This window comes from Syngnathus leptorhynchus, chromosome 11 (assembly GCF_054491065.1).
Source record: "Syngnathus leptorhynchus isolate UIUO chromosome 11, UIUO_Slep, whole genome shotgun sequence".
In the NCBI taxonomy this organism is placed as follows: Eukaryota; Metazoa; Chordata; class Actinopteri; order Syngnathiformes; family Syngnathidae; genus Syngnathus; species Syngnathus leptorhynchus.
The window spans coordinates 10351823-10367338 of NC_141205.1; the positions used below are offsets into that span (position 1 = coordinate 10351823).

General features: G+C 43.0%; 1 protein-coding gene across 4 annotated transcripts; it reads right to left on the reverse strand.

Moving 5' to 3' along the window:
• Nucleotides 1-3209: 3209 nt before the first annotated feature.
• arhgap40 (Rho GTPase activating protein 40) lies at nucleotides 3210-14906 on the reverse strand. Of its 4 annotated transcripts, XR_015067608.1 has the most exons (16): nucleotides 13184-13865; nucleotides 11411-11637; nucleotides 10586-10803; nucleotides 10430-10508; nucleotides 10226-10347; nucleotides 9888-10053; nucleotides 9531-9622; nucleotides 8846-8923; nucleotides 8610-8769; nucleotides 8269-8351; nucleotides 7208-7417; nucleotides 6999-7127; nucleotides 6583-6734; nucleotides 6338-6396; nucleotides 5832-6014; nucleotides 3210-5662 (listed from the first exon to the last, which is right to left on the reverse strand). XR_015067608.1 is itself a non-coding variant. In XM_085924749.1 (15 exons), the coding sequence occupies exons 1-15, from the start codon at nucleotides 14858-14860 to the stop codon at nucleotides 5890-5892; spliced, it is 1968 nt and encodes a 655-aa protein (XP_085780875.1). In that variant the 5' UTR covers nucleotides 14861-14906; the 3' UTR covers nucleotides 3210-5889. The 4 variants fall into 4 exon arrangements, 3 of the variants coding, with proteins under 3 accessions (XP_085780875.1, XP_085780873.1, XP_085780874.1); XM_085924749.1 differs by lacking the exon at nucleotides 13184-13865 and adding an exon at nucleotides 14793-14906 and having other exon boundaries at nucleotides 3210-6014; XM_085924747.1 differs by having other exon boundaries at nucleotides 3210-6014.
• Nucleotides 14907-15516: the final 610 nt, after the last annotated feature.

The window sequence follows — 15516 nt, forward strand, 5'->3', positions numbered from 1 at the left end:
CGTGCTCTCAAAGTATGCAGAAACATGCATGTTACACGACACATGCCAAGTGCTCAAGTGACATTTTACACTATGTATGCGAGCCTGCCGAGCCAGGAGATTGTCATGACTATGTATATGTTGTCATTTCTAGCCAGCAACACAAAAACGAACAAACTTTGTTCCAAGGCAGCAGAACTTGCAAAGTATTTTGGGAAAATTTAGCTTAAATATAAACAACTTCACTAGTCAACAGCAATTTTAATCAGATATATGTAAAGTTGATTTTATATGATGTATTTCCTTTTTTTTGTAGATTGATTCTTGCCCAGGGTCATCTTTGGCCAATTTTGTTAAAATTGAGGCAGTGACTAATTGACAAGTCCGTCCGTTCCACAATTGGCTCCAACAGTACAAGGTACGTCAACTATTGTTGGCTCGTGAGTGAACGATTCATTCACAAGAACGAATCTTTTCAGTGAACGACAGTGAACGAATCACTTCCTAAAGTGATTTGTTCTTGTTTCAGTTCATATGACTTCAACCAGTAGGTGCCGGTAATGCGCATTGAAGCTGGTGCCACCTCGCTGTAAAGATTCAAGATTCAAGAAGAATTTATTCGCCATGTTTGAGCATGCCAAACAAGGAATTTTCACTTTTACTTAAGCAAGTTTAACCCCTTAAGACCGTGATTTTGAAGTGGCCTGTGATTAGGTACACCTAAAAATGGTGGTGTCCCTACCTAATAGAGTTTTCACTTTTACTTAAGCTTTTTCCCTAATGAAGTGGCCTGTTATTAGGAACACCTGAAAATGGCGGTGTACCTAATAGAGTGTCCGAGTGACGTCACAGATCAAACAGCCAATCAGAAAGTGGGGGTGAGGGCGGGTGTGGCACTTTTCACTTTCACTTAAGCTTGTTCCCTAATGAATTGGCCTGTTATTAGGAATACCTGAAAATGGCGCTGTAGCTAATAGTGTCCGAGTGACGTCACAGATCAAACAGCCAATCAGAAAGTGGGGGTGAGGGCGGGTGTGGCACTTTTCACTTTCATTTAAGCTTTTTCCCTAATGAATTGGCCTGTTATTAGGAACACCTGAAAATGGCGCTGTACCTAATAGAGTGTCCGAGTGACGTCACAGATCAAACAGCCAATCAGAAAGTGGGGGTGAGGGCGGGTGTGGCACTTTCACTCAAGCTTTTTCCATAATGGCCTGTTATTAGGTACACCTCATGGACACTTCAATAGGTACACTACACGAGGTAAAAAAAAGAAAAAAAAAGAATAAATAAATAATAAAGTATAGCGAACAATTCGGTGAACGATTCTTTTGAACAAATCTTTTGAGTGAACCAATTCTAAAGATTCAATTCACTTAAAAATAGAAATTAGAAATAAATTCCTAATTTGAAATGAATAATAATCCACTGTTGGACTTCACTGAAGAGGGTTATCAGAGGAGGAAGCAGCCTCCTTTAAACAGATTTGGCACTGATGGCTATTGAAAAGATAAACTCACCTTTTCACGCAATCGTATTATCTTTAATTACGTGTGTCACTAAGGAGTCCTTTTATATGGAAATGTGACAATATTAAACATCACACACGCACACACACACTCCCACGTATTGTGCTTTTTACTGCTACGGCAAATTAAGCATCTATTTGAATTTGTTTGATGTTCCTTTCACATTATTCACCATTATGGAGCACTGATAGCACTCTCTTTATTACACGCTTCATTAATTCCAGTGATAATTTGTGTGTGTGTGTGTGTGTGTGTGTGTGTGTGTGTGTGTGTGTGTGTGTGTGTGTGTGTGTCAGCAGTGTGATACGAATACGCACTAGAGATGTGAAAAAAAAGTGAATCAAGACAACAGCAGATGCTGGGATAGTCCCCTCCAAAAAAAAAAAAAAAAAATATCAAAATGCTTGTTTCCGTGTTGCTAGGCGACGAGTGTGCCTGGATGGCGGTGATAAACCGGATGCACGCCCCCCAGTGAGGTGAGGGAGGGGGGGAGACAGGGAGAGAAAGAGATAGTGGAGAAGGATAGGAGGGAGGGAAGGGAAGGAGAAAGGAAAGAGTCATGTGGCATTACTGATAAACTCTTTTTTTTTCCTGGTATTTGTGTGTAAGGATGCTTGAAACAAGAATAAAGCTTTAAAAAAATGACCATGTATAGTAAGGCTTTAACAAATGACCATGTGGAATATGGCTTTAAAAATGACCATGTATAGTAAGGCTTTAAAAAATGACCATGGCATTGAAAAAAAGCTTTATTTTTAAATGAACAACCATGTATAAAATGTAAACATATAAAATCCCTATCATACCTCCATAATTGTCGGGACCCCAAAATGACATGATTATTTAACAATTAACATTTCATCATCACACAACTGATAAAAGATGGAAACAGTGATGTGGATTCCTGCTGCACATGTGTGTGACCATGTCATGGCTACTTGTGAATGGCTGCTAGTGGGTTGATTTTGGATGGAAGGTTGAAGGGGCCATAGGGGAAGATGGTCAGGCGGAGTGCCAAGACTGCTGCTGATTGCTATTCATCCCCAGATTACAGTCATTTGGATATGGGGGGGGGGGGGTTGAGTCTGCAAGCATGGCTGCATGGTGATGGTGAAGGGTGCACCTTGCTTGACTAATAATAGTCACCAATGAAATGAATGGATGAGGATGAATCAAAAAGCAGCTACTACAGTTAAATTGAGCGTCAGTCATTGAGTCATGGATGGTATTCTTCTGGTTACAAGCAGTTCTGTGCTTTCACCAAACTTGAATTCGCTGTAGCAAAATTATTTTCAATCCATTCAAACTATAATGATGTAATATGTTTTTCTCATCTGGCTTAGTCATCTCATCTTTTTTTTTTTTTTTTTAAACACAATTTGGCCTATCTTCAGTGTGATTCATCCATGTGGTTGCGTCACAAGGCCTTTTGGACATGGCGAGAGCTTCAATAATCAAAGTTGATGAGGCATTTAGGAGAAAATGTGGTTTGTCCACGAGCCGCATCAGTGATTCATCAAGAAACGAGTGCACGCGCGCACACACACACACTTAATCTGTGTATTGATTAGAAAGGCGGCGCACTTCACCTGCGACTGTGTGACGTGCAGATACGCTTGATGAATCCTCTTCTTTGCTGATTCCATCTCTCTGTGTGCATTGCCATTAAGCCATATTGAAAAAATACATCATACGACCGGGCACATCAGATTCACATTTATTGACTAGAAAAAAAGAAACTAATTCCATTTTTTTAGTATTCAAAACACACACAGGGTCATAAATAGACATTCGGAAGGTTTTTCAAATGGCGCACACTCACACATATCCTTAAAGGGGTTCTCGATTTACGTCGGCGTTGCATTCTTGTGGCGGTAATGTAACTCAATTTGTAAAATTCTAATTAGAGTAAATAAATAGGCACAACCATAAAACGTTATTGGACTGGGAAACCTCATCTTCATCGTTGGAAATGTTGAATTTTTCTTTCACTGACAATTATGGTGAAGTCATAACAGTAAATGTGTATTAAAAAAAACATTGAAGGTCATAGATATAAAACAAACGCGAAAAAAAACCTAGGGCGGTTTATTGATAGCGGGTTAGCATTTTTTTGGCTATTAAACACTGACCAAATCAATTATTTTATATTAGACGTAAATATAAAACCATCAAATTAAAATCAAATACTTCCGAACCTTATATGCGGGTAGCGTCGTAAACCGAAAACCCCCTGTATGCACACACGGGCGTGGCGTACGAATAGACGCAGCGTCAAGCAAAAGGGCGTGGCGTGACGTAAGATGACCTGGCGTGTGACCCTGTGGGACGCCAGCCTCAGAGGTGACCTACTTCTCTCGATTGTCAGCAGAAGGCCCGCTCCATCAGCTCGCTTTTGTACGCGCTCGCTCAACTGTGTCCGTGTGATGAAGCTCATCACACACATGCACGCACACACACACACACGTGCACACTGCTGTCATGGAGTCCTGAATTTATAACAGCCATTTATTAGCCTTCCCCCTTTATCGGAGAGATGGCGACGTCTGTGATGCATGCGCCCGGCAGCCAATACGCCCCATTACGGTCCAGATGACAGCGAGATGGCGAGCCGGGCCATGATGGATGTCACCGGTGTGAACGCCAAAGCCACAAAATGGCGGCGCCACATCAACATGGCGGTGCCACACACACCTGGGTGCAAAATGTAGTAAGAGTGTGACAACTATTTACATGGAAAAGTGAAGTAAATGAATGGCAAGCATCACAAACACACACACACGACAATGCCTTCACATTCATATCAATAAAAATCCCATAGTAACCCGCCTCCTCCAGTTAAAAAAAAAAAAAAGAAATGAAGACCAGCTTCACCATGTGTCCTTGAGGAGGTGACACCGTTTGACTTCAAAAATGTCCTTTCAATACACAGGTTAGGAAGTCCATTGATGTTCTTTGCAAGTCCCACGAGAGCACAGGGCGGCTCTGATAAGATATCCATCAGTGCATCACAGTCTTTTTTTTTTTTTAAAGGGCACACTGGAATAAGAGGCAGGCTAGAAGGAGGAGAAATGTTCTGGACTGTCAAAAGGGGAGGGAGCATGTAGCCAATTGATTTCATTGATGTCCATTTTCTGCCACGGAAATCATTCAACACGTCCAAGTGGTTAAGATGCACTTCTGGTCAGTTTTTGCAGGGTGTCAGCAGAAGCATTTGATCTGGTCGACAAATTTGGTAAGGGCACCAAATGGAGGAGTCTGTCTGTAGTGGGAATGTCTTCAGGGCTAGACCTTCATCGCGCACTCACTGACATATTAAGACATTTGTGGACCTGAGGAAATGACCCAAGAGTTTGGTGTTTTAGCGTGTCAAACTTTTTTTTGATTTAGTCTCACTCGGCAGTCTGGTACACATGGTTTAAATTAGGCAGTAATAAGAAAACAACCTCGTGGTTGAAAAACCCATGGCCATGGTGACCCTAAAATGGTTGCTTCAAACCAAAATGACTTTTTCCATATATTTTTTAAGACATGGGATCTTGAGACTTTTTGTGGGTTTCCTCGTGACGGAACAAATGTAAAATTGAAAAAAAATCTCAACAGGGTGAATGAATAATGCTTGTTAGGCATGTCTATCCAATTTCATGTCTATTAGTGAAATAGCGTCCGAGACATTTTCACCCAATTTTGGGGATTTTTTAGCCCATTTTTTCCATCCTGAGTGAATTTTGGTCGGTCATGTTGGCAACCTCTAAAATATATATATATTTTTTTTCTTTTAGAGGATTGGATAAAAAAAAAAAAAAAAAAAATTGTAGCTTCGATGCAGTGAAAAACATCAGGACAATTTGCTTGTTCTCTTCCCTTTGAGCAAGGGACTGAACCATTGAGCGGGGATGAACTTCAACTTTCTTGCAATAAAGTGCATACATAAAAGCTTGTGTGTGTCAGACTGCCGATGGAGCGGGGTGGGGCAGGTGGTGACAGAAGGGGAGGTGGGGGGGGGTGGGGGGGGTGTATAGCCAGAGGTGATCTGCGGGCCCATCTGCTCGTTCTCGACTGGCGATGACTGCTGGAGAGAAACGATGGTGCACCAAAACTGCCCAGGGATCTTCTTTCGCTCTCTCTAGCTGCTGTCAATGAAGCAGCAGGTCCTTCAGCAGGAAATAATGAGTCACGTCCAAAAGAGAAGGAGGGATGCAGAAGCATGGAAGTGGAGGGGAAGAGGGTGATCATGGATTATTATTTTTTTTTGGACCATTTTGCTCAAGGCAGAGTGTTCATCTGTCCTCCATCTGGATGCTTCTGCCGTGTTGCTCTCACCATGAAATGGCCTCCGACTCTTCCTTCTGTCTTCTTGAATTCATCCTTTCACAAGCTTTTATTGGTGTAGGCGATCGAGATGAAGCCATACACTGTAGGGGTTTATCTTGATGACCCACTCACCTCCGGAGTTAATGTTGTACAAATCCAATAAATGTGTGTCGGGGTCCAAGCGGTGCTCACCTAAAGGTAGCAGACCAAAATCACATCCACATTACTGCATTCCAATACAGAATGGATGAAAGCAATTGATTCATTAAGAGTGTCATTGTGCCGCCTAGTGGCGAGGTTGGCGAATTACAGTTTTCCCAGATGGAGAATAGCTTTCGGCCATTTTGAGATCACATGTGCAACTGAGGCACAGTCAAGTGAGTATCTGTGAGTGCATGAGTGTGTGCAGCGTTAGCATTTGTGTGTTTTGATGAGAGCACGCTGGGTTACATAAGAGCCCGCCAACTCAGAGGGTGTGCAAATGGTGCAGAGGACGGATGGCATCAAATGCTTACCAATGTTCCCTCCCACTTCGTACAGGGCGCAGTCCGACGAGTAGGGCACAGAGCCATTCCTGTTAAGAAAATAACGTGTTTCTGTTATACCTTTAAAGCTCTGAATGGTCTTTTTGGTGGACCCTCAGGTTTATTGACATTTATTGACATTTTCCACCATTCTAGTCATGACCATTATTCTGTGTATGAATCTAAAATCCTTTGAGGATTTTTTTTTTTTTTTAAGCCAAGGATTTGCAATGTACCTTCTGGAATGGCTCTTCCCAGTTTCAGGTCCGAGAATGAACTGCTGGTAAAAATGGGTCAGCAGGTCAGACACTTGCGAATCCTTGTTGATCTGGAACTCCATAGAGCCGCTCACATTGTCCCCGACATAGATCTTCACCCTACGGTGTGTCTGCAGGGAGCAGGACCGAATTTGAACCAGGTCTGCTCTTTCAATTTGGATTGTAGGCTCACATTGGAATGAATGAATAAATAAATAAATAAATGTCCCCCGCCTACTGCCCGATGACGGCTGGGATTGGCTCTAGCACGCCCGTGACCCCCGTGTTGACTAAGCGGTACAGAAAATGGATGGATGGATGAATGAATGAATAAATGTGCAAATAGGTGAATCGGCAATTTGCGAACGCCGTTCGGTGTATTTGTGAAAGCTCACCGCTGAGGTATTTTTATCAGGTTTTTCCTTGCTGTCAGTATGGCTCTTCCTCAGCAGGTTCTTGAAGTGGTAGCGCCGGCTGTTATTCTCGTTCAGCTTGCGCACTTGGTTCATGACAAAAATTGGAATCTGTGCGGAGCCATGACATCAGAGCTCAGAACATACATCCACGAAATATACTTGGTGAAAAAGCAGCGGGTGCCGCGCACCGTCCAAAGCAGGTCCTGGTAGCAGATGAGCAGTCTCATGACATCAGCGGCTTTCTCCACCAGCCCTTTCCCGGCGGCCCCCTCGGTCAGCCTGCTGGGCACGGCCTTGTGGATGAACAGGTTGGGAGCCATGATAGTTGCTACGGCCCACAGGTTCATCCTGTTCTTCTTCTCTTGAGACACCACCTTGCTGAGAAACTCCAACAAGGCCTTGAGTGAAACACACAGAAAGGCACAAATGAAGCATCATCAATAAATTGTTCAGGTGGACGTGGACTGCAGAAGATTTGAGCGGGATTTTATCAAGTCGCAATTTCTGTTCAAGCTCATCCAATAAGGTGTTATTACATGCCAAAATTGAGCAAGTATGTCTTTGATAGATTTTTGTTTTGTGTACTGGGACTGAGTCCACTTGCAACGGGTACATTGCTTCAGGGAGGAATGTGAGTATAGCGACCCCAAGCGGACAAAAAAATACATGCACATCAAATGCACCTCGTTTAATAATACAAAATCGATTTTCATCCAATAGGAGCAATGGAGTCATGAGGTTGCAAAGTTGGAGTTTACGTCTAAACTGCAAAGTGATGGCGAAACAATCAAATGTGGAAGGGTGAGGGAAGCTTCTCATGTTCTGCAGGTGCATCACATGCTCCTCTTTGATCCTCTGATGGTAATCTCCACTTAGTCGCTTCGCAGATTTAGCTATACAAGTGCCGTGTTTGGTTCAGGGTGAGAGTTTACCACATGTCCGCCTATTAGCATGATAAAAGATGGAACCGGCATTGCCAGTGTGTGTGTGTGTGTGTGTGTGTGCTCCGCCCACTTTCACTACTAAAAGCTTCCTTGCCTTGTTTGTGATTTTGGTATTAAACTCAAGTGCAACCACACAATTAGGTGATTTGTAAGCTTCAAGAGCGGTTGCCGGGCAACCGCTGGAATCTGAGGCTTGGCAAAAAAAAAAAAAAACATGGGCAACTATCACTATGTAACGTGCGTGTTCATATTTCTGTCCCATGTAATAAATATGCAGTCAAGTGCTTGTGTGTGCGCTCGTGCACCTTCAGAGTGTTCCTGTTAGCTTCTGGCAGCAACAGAATAAGGAGGTTCAGCACGTGAAGTTTCTGCTTGAACTCGGTGATGTCTGGTAGAGGCACAAAGCAAAGGTGAGACAGTCTGAAGACACTCATTTCCTCTGTGCTCGCAGAGGTGTAATAGGATGTCCCAAGATGGATGACGATGCGACAGGGGCCATTAGCTTATGTCTACGTTGGCTCACGTGGTTTATCACCACCACGCATCAACTTCCTCACCATCAGTGAGCCATTAATCAGACCATCCTCATTGATCCGTGTTTTATTAAACACCGAGGATGTGAAAATGGAAAGTGTCACCTACTGACCTCTGACAGCGCTAAAGGTGTTGAGGTACTCGGCGGTGAGCAGAGGAGCGGGGAGCTCTCGGATGAATTTCTTCAGAAGCGCGGCGGCGTCGTTGGGACTCACTTCCTCCCATTTGACCTGGCCTGTATAAAAGTTGGCCTCCAGGTTCTGTTGCAGCAACTGAGGGCAGAAAACATAATTTGAGAATATTTTCAAGAGTGTTTTGGTTTGGCTTTTGGCTACTGTCATTGAATACCTTGATTCTGGACATTGATCCTGGAACCCGCAGGATCCCCTCGGAATCCACTCCCCTCTTCTCCAGGAACGTTAATATCTGACAAGAGACGAGCGAGTAGAAATGATTTGATCTGAACAGACAAAGTCACCTTTGCTCAAGACTGCTGTTGCATTCAGGGTGTTGTCTTACAAAACCAACCCCAAAAAAGGTGAGGCATAATTAAGAGGAAAAAAAGAAGACATGGTATTTTTAGCTGGAAATTGGCACGGCACACAAGACTTTGTGACTTTTGATGTTGGCTTGTTTCAAATAGATGTATTACTAAAACACTAGAAAAGGTACAAACAATAATTTGTCCTGCAGAGGCAAATCTATTTCAACCCTCAAATTCCAAAAAGCAAATTTCACAAAAAGTATTTGGAGCGTTGCTGATTACAAGGTACAGTACGTTTAATTCACCTCTGCTGCCCAAATTATGATTGGATCTGAATTCCTCCAAAGTGCCCTTCCCTTGTTAATAACACACCAGCACTACCTGCCATTGCAATTACACAGCATGGTCATTTTTTTTTTTTAAAGATTGTACCTTACAATAACACCTACAAATTATTTTGGATAATAAATCTGTACATCCAAAAAAATGAAAGAGGACTGAAAAGAGTCTAAAAACAGCTCAGCTCAAAGCGTACACGTGCTGTCTTACCTCCTGCAGGAAGAGAGGAGTGGTTGTCGCCATCTTGACTTTCTGGTCGTTCTCCAGCAACGTAGCCAGCGGCACGCCAAACAACGGGCTCTCTGAGACGACATGTTTATGTCCTCATTCGTTTTAATTCCATCAAGTCAAATTCTATCAACAGTAGCTTATCATTCAAATTCTTATGTGAAGGCTTGTTTACATACTATATACAATGATGGTTGGAGTCACTATGCAGGAAGCTGAAAAACTATGTTGTCCTGCCCTAGTTGTGTTGGCAGCCTGACAAACAAACCATGGAAACTATTTCTCACCTATTTATATCTTCCACCTGTTTTCTGTGTGTGTGCATGTGAGGCACCATACCTGACATTTTCCTCTTGGCCGTCTTGTGCCGCTTCACCTCCAGCCCGATGAGGTCGCACAGCGCCGTCATATCGATGAGAGCCAACTGACGCACTTTCTTCATGTCAGCGTGAGACAGGTCTTGAATTCGAGTGACCCCCAGGCGGCACTTGGGACAGACTACCCGCTGGTGGGGGATTGGCGGCGAGACAATTGTATGGAAGAGGAACAAGGAAGACAAAGAAATAGTTGATGGTTGGGTGAAAATATGACCTTGGAATGTGGCCAAACGTATACAGTGTGGGAGAAGGCGGACATTGTCGTCGATACGAGCCAGCGTCAAAGGCTCGGATGCTTACAGGTAAGGTTGCGTCGTCCTTCCTCTGCTGGATATTGTTGGGAGACATTTGGGCCGCATTTAACAAGCCCGCGGAGGCCTGTTCGCAATAAGCCACGTCGGTGTAGAACAACTCCCTGGGAGCTGGATGAGGAACATTCACACATACAAATGAACGTATGCGCTACCACAACTGACTGACGACTTTTCTTTGTCAAGGCCTTACCTGAACGTGAGAATTTGGAGACTGATGCCCTCGTGTTCTGGGTCAGTTCCTCGCTATGCTGAGACTCGGAAAATCCCTGCTGGAGCAAACGATTTATTAGGAAATACAGAAAGTGTGCTGTGGAAAAAGCTTCCTTAGGACGTGCGTGAAGCTCACCTGATGGACAGGCGTGTCGAAGATGTCGCGTACGTGGCGCGGAGCCGGTTTGTTCCTCTTACGCAGGGACATGGTGTAGGTATTAACTCTGCGCTGGACTGCCTCGGACTGCGTCGGCGTTAGCGTGGACAGAAGCCCGCCGTCCAAATCCGCGCTGTCCTCGCTGATGAGGGGGGATAGACCGGCATCGTTCAGCCACCACTCTTCTTGTTCCCCGTCTGACATGGACACATTGGATATTTCCAAAACATCAGGGGTGCAGTAACTATGTGCATATATGACCCCGAGAGGAACATACTAGCTAAAAAATGATTTGGGAAATATTCAACTGACCAAGCAAGTATAGGTTTGAATGATATTGCTTCATTTGCATGCTAATACAATACAGCATGAGCTAACATTAGCAGGTCGGAGGACACAAATACCTTCTGACCAAGCTCCTTTCTGTAAGAATGCACGTGTGGCGTCACTGTTTTGAATAAAACCGTAAAGGTATTGTCGGCCTTTAAAGCTTTTACACAAAGGCAGTCATGTGACCATGCTGCGTGTGGCATCTTAAAGCTTCATGAGGACTTTTTTTCTTTCTTTTTTTAAATCCCCAATTGATGACTTAAAGCCAACAAAGAGCTCCATTATCACAACAATAGGAGCTGATTAAAGGGCACTCAGATCATTGGGTGAACACAATGAAATTGACGTCAATACTAATCAGCCCTCGTGTCGTCATGGTAATGTGTTCTCCTCTGAAACCTGATATGTTGCCATGGCAAAAGCATCATTTGAGCAGTGAGAAAGCAAAAAAGCTACTCCAATGACCACTTTTACCTTCCGATTGTCGGGAATCCCTGCGGGTGGTATCGGGCTCCGCGAGGCCACCTCCCAGTCGGATGTTCTCCACTTCTTCTTCCCAGAAGGATTTCAGGCAGTGTTGGTCAGGATGCTGGTCCTGGGAGGGCGGCGAGGGCAGCGGCGTGTGTGCGCTGTGCTCAGCGGCAGCTCGGTCCCGCGGGCTGGCCCAGGGCTCCGCGTTCATCTCGGTGGGGCTTGGATCTCTGGCGCAGACATACACACACGGGAAGAAATCACAGGCGTGCATGCAAACAAAAGGACGCTGGAGGCGAGGGGCGAAGACTGCGAGGGTGGGGCGGGGAAGACGGACAGAGGAGCCGGCACGAAGATGGAGAGACAAAAGAAGCGGGATGGAGAGATGGAGAGGAGAAGGCGAAGGGGAGGGCGGGTGTCTATTGTTCTTGCCAAAGGTAGCTTGGCCACCACTAGATGTCACTGTAAGGACGTAACTAACTCCCACGCTGTTGAATTAATATAAAAATATTAATAAATAAAATATTTCTTATTTCATTTGTTTAGTGATGTTCAGTTGTATTTAACTTTTAAGAACAATATGTTTGCATTCTTTCAGAACTGAATGCTTGGGTATAATTTTCATCTGAGACAACACATTACAAAGTCTTTTTATGGTCACATGCAAAACTTCAATAAGGTGAGTCATATCACTTTTGGGCATCACTCCAGAAATGTTTTGTGATGCAAATGCAAGTAAAAAAAAAAAAATGCGTGTATTTCTGTGTACACATTCAATCATTCATTTTCAATTAATATATACATTTGTCTTTTTTTTGTTTGTTTTAGTTTCCTGTACATGAGCCCAGCGTTAATCATAAAATTACGCATGTTACAGTGGCTTACAAAAATATCAAATTCACTTTTTAGGAATTAAACAAAACCAAACAAAAACACCACTATGCACATGTTGATTTTTTTTTTTTTTTTGGAGAGCTGCCAGAAGCATGACAGACAAATAAGGCAGAGACAGGATGTGACCAGATGAGTCACCACGCCTGTGTGGTTCAGTCACATTCCAAAAAAGCACAGACCAAATCGCCAATCACGAGCAGGGAAACATAATGCAGCTGTGGCCGCAATTTTCTTCACAAGCCTATCAAAACAAAGACAAGCTCTAATACCAAAAAACAAAGGCAAGTGAGATGAAGGCCTGATTGTCAGATCAAAAGTACACCAAGTTATTGATTGACTTTTTTTAAAAAAGCACACAGGAACAAGGAAGACAAAGAAATAGTTGGAAAAAAAAAAAAAACCAGCACAGGCGAGAGCAACAATGAGCTTTTCTCATTAACCGCCTCACTGCTCACCCATTTTTTTTGCAAGTGCTCAATTGCCTATTTCCTGCTGATTAATCAACCCATTTGCCTCATCTGCTGCACAAAATGTTGTCATTTGTCAGAGTGGAATGCTCGGAATGTGAGCGCTTTTAGATTTAACGTGCGAATTTTTTAGAAGTGTAATTTGCTTTGGGAAGAAAGTGCTCAAGTACTCATTTTCTGCTGATTAAGCAAAGCTGGCTCATCTGCTACGTGTTAACTGTTTAGAAAAAAAAAAAAAAGAGGTGCTGTAACAAATAACATGAAGTGATTTATACCCTTTCCAACCCACTGTTCAAAAGACACAAAGTAATCAAGTTGTAATTCAATCAATGCAAGGAAAGTGTTATTTATGCTCATAGAACACAAGTTGGATGATGCAAGAAAAGTTTCGACTTGACTTTTGCAGGGTTCCTACCTGGATTTCTTATTGTGTACTTTGTGTGTCTTTATTTTGACCCTCATCGGTTTCCGGCGTGAAAACTGCATGGTGGGCTCTTGTACCATGGTCACCATGACCTCCTCCCTGCCTCCCATGTTTACGGCGCCAAAAGAATCCAGGAATTAAGGAGTCCGGTTAAAGAACACAACATTTGACGGTGTTTGAGTTGCTATCCTGGACGGCAACAGGAAGGTCTGGGAAGACTTTTGTGAACTGAGGTTAGAACACTGCTAGAATGCCGTATGGGAGGGGCGACGCCTTGAATGTGAAAGTATGGTTCTCACCTGACCTAACAAAGGTGACACGCCCCTGCTCGGCAACACAAGATAATTGTGAAAGAATCGACCTTTTAATGAAAATAAACTAAGGCAGATTGTAATTGGAGTTTTCTACTGCTCAATCCTGGGGAACATGTTTTTTGGTGCCTTTGTTACCTTAGCGTCCAATAATGAGCCTTAGCTTTCTTTGTATTTTAATGACAGATTAATTTAAAAAAAAAACGAGCCTTGTTAACACAATTGAGTCTGTTTTAAGTGAATCAAAGCGAGCGTGTGGGTGTTCATTGCTTAACAATGACATACCTGATGACTTAGTTTCTAGGATGCATACCTGAGTTTGTAAGGCAAAAAAGTGAGGCGAAAAGGTTCTGCACGTTACTCAAGCGTGACAGGTTTGTCAGGAATTGGCAAACATTTAGCAAATCATCTGCCAAATGTGTAAATTAATAAAATAATAATAAAATAACAACACTACATACGCTTGAACGAGAGAAAAGCAGTATAAAATTGTCCGCTTGTGAAATTGGTGATTTTCATCTCGACATGATTTCTGTATGACGTGGTTGAGTGTGGCGCAACACAAGACAAATAAACAATCCCAGCATTGTGATGTATTCCACTGAAATCTGCAGTGCAGCTTTTGCATGAATGTAGACTAAGAGATTTGAACTCAAACATAGAATGTACAAATATGCTTAGTTTACAAAAAAATAATAATAATGTTAGGCAAAAATCTGACTTTTTACACTTTGTGGAAGCGCTCCCTACATATTCGCCAAAAAAAACTTCCTTCTTTGTGGTATTGAGCCCTTCCTGTCTAATGTTTTTGCAGAACTAGCTAATAATTGTCTTTGGAACCTGTCATACATTATTTTGGATTGCCAACAACAGCGAGTAGTGAAAATGTCCCATCATTTGGTATTATTCTGATTTGAATTGCCTCAAACAGAAAACTACAGCTATGCGCAGAAAACAATGAACAAAATGTCAAAAGTGTTTTTCTTTTCTTTATAGCCGATGGAGTTGACTCGATAGCACTAATAACACAAAGTAACCCCGGCTTGGCTCTGTCAAGGAATAAAGTAATCCGCTGGAAAAAAAGAAAAGGTGCTCATGTCGAAAGCAAGACCAGGTTTAATCCTTGTGGAAGAACTCCACTGCAAGCTCCTTAACCTTTACAGAATGGAACGAGCCACTCACGCATGCTTGACAAGGATTTGGAGATTGATACTGAAAACATGCATCCACTCACTCGCTTCTCCCCAAATCTTCAAGTTTAATACTAGGACCACAGAGTCCGATCCTACCTGGCCTTAGCCCGCCCGATGCCTCGGGCCGAGAGCAGGGCCACCGAGGCTCCTCTCCCCCACGGCATCCCGCTGATGGTCCCCCCACCAAACCGGAGGAAGCAGCAAACTGTTTCCTTGCACTCGCTTCAGTGAGCAAACACATCGCTAGAACAAGGAGGGCCCGGGTGCTTCCACGCGCGTGTATTACGTGGCATCCTGTGGAAGGAAGGGGGTCTGCGTGAGGTGCAGACTGCTTCAATGGACAGCTGCACCACTGTCCCGTCCCGTCCCGGCCAGCCGGACGGATAAAGTTTTGTTGTTTGGTTTCGGCGGCAACAAGTTCACTTATTATATTGAATGGTTTACTGGACACTGATGTGTTGAGACTCCTAGGACTTATGTGAAACTTGATCTCTGCTCTTTTGTCCTTATGGTGATGATGTCACTTATTAACAACACAGGTGGACAGAAAATAAAAAATGTTGGCCCAAAGAAAAAAATTAAATACTATTTTTGTTTTGTGTTAAATGGATTAATATGCCCTATATTGAATTAAAAAGATATATTTTTATATAATTATATTTTAATGTTTTTTTTTTTTTAATTTACTAACTGTCCTTGTCTGGTTTCACAGTGACAATAGAATCACTACGGCGTCGAAAATTGAACACAATAATTCTGCTACAATTGTACTACCCAAAATAATCTAAATCTCTGTCAAGACCTTTGGAAAAGATTAAAA

Excerpts from the sequence above, each read along its gene's own strand:
- arhgap40 (XM_085924747.1), bottom strand. The coding sequence starts at position 13,302 with ATGGGAGGCAGGGAGGAGGTCATGGTGACCATGGTACAAGAGCCCACC. Across the intron at positions 10,348-10,429 it reads CTCCAAATTCTCACGTTCAG|CTCCCAGGGAGTTGTTCTAC; the intron begins GTAAGGCCTTGA and ends TTCCTCATCCAG. Across the intron at positions 8,352-8,609 it reads CACCTTTAGCGCTGTCAGAG|ACATCACCGAGTTCAAGCAG; the intron begins GTCAGTAGGTGA and ends TGCCTCTACCAG.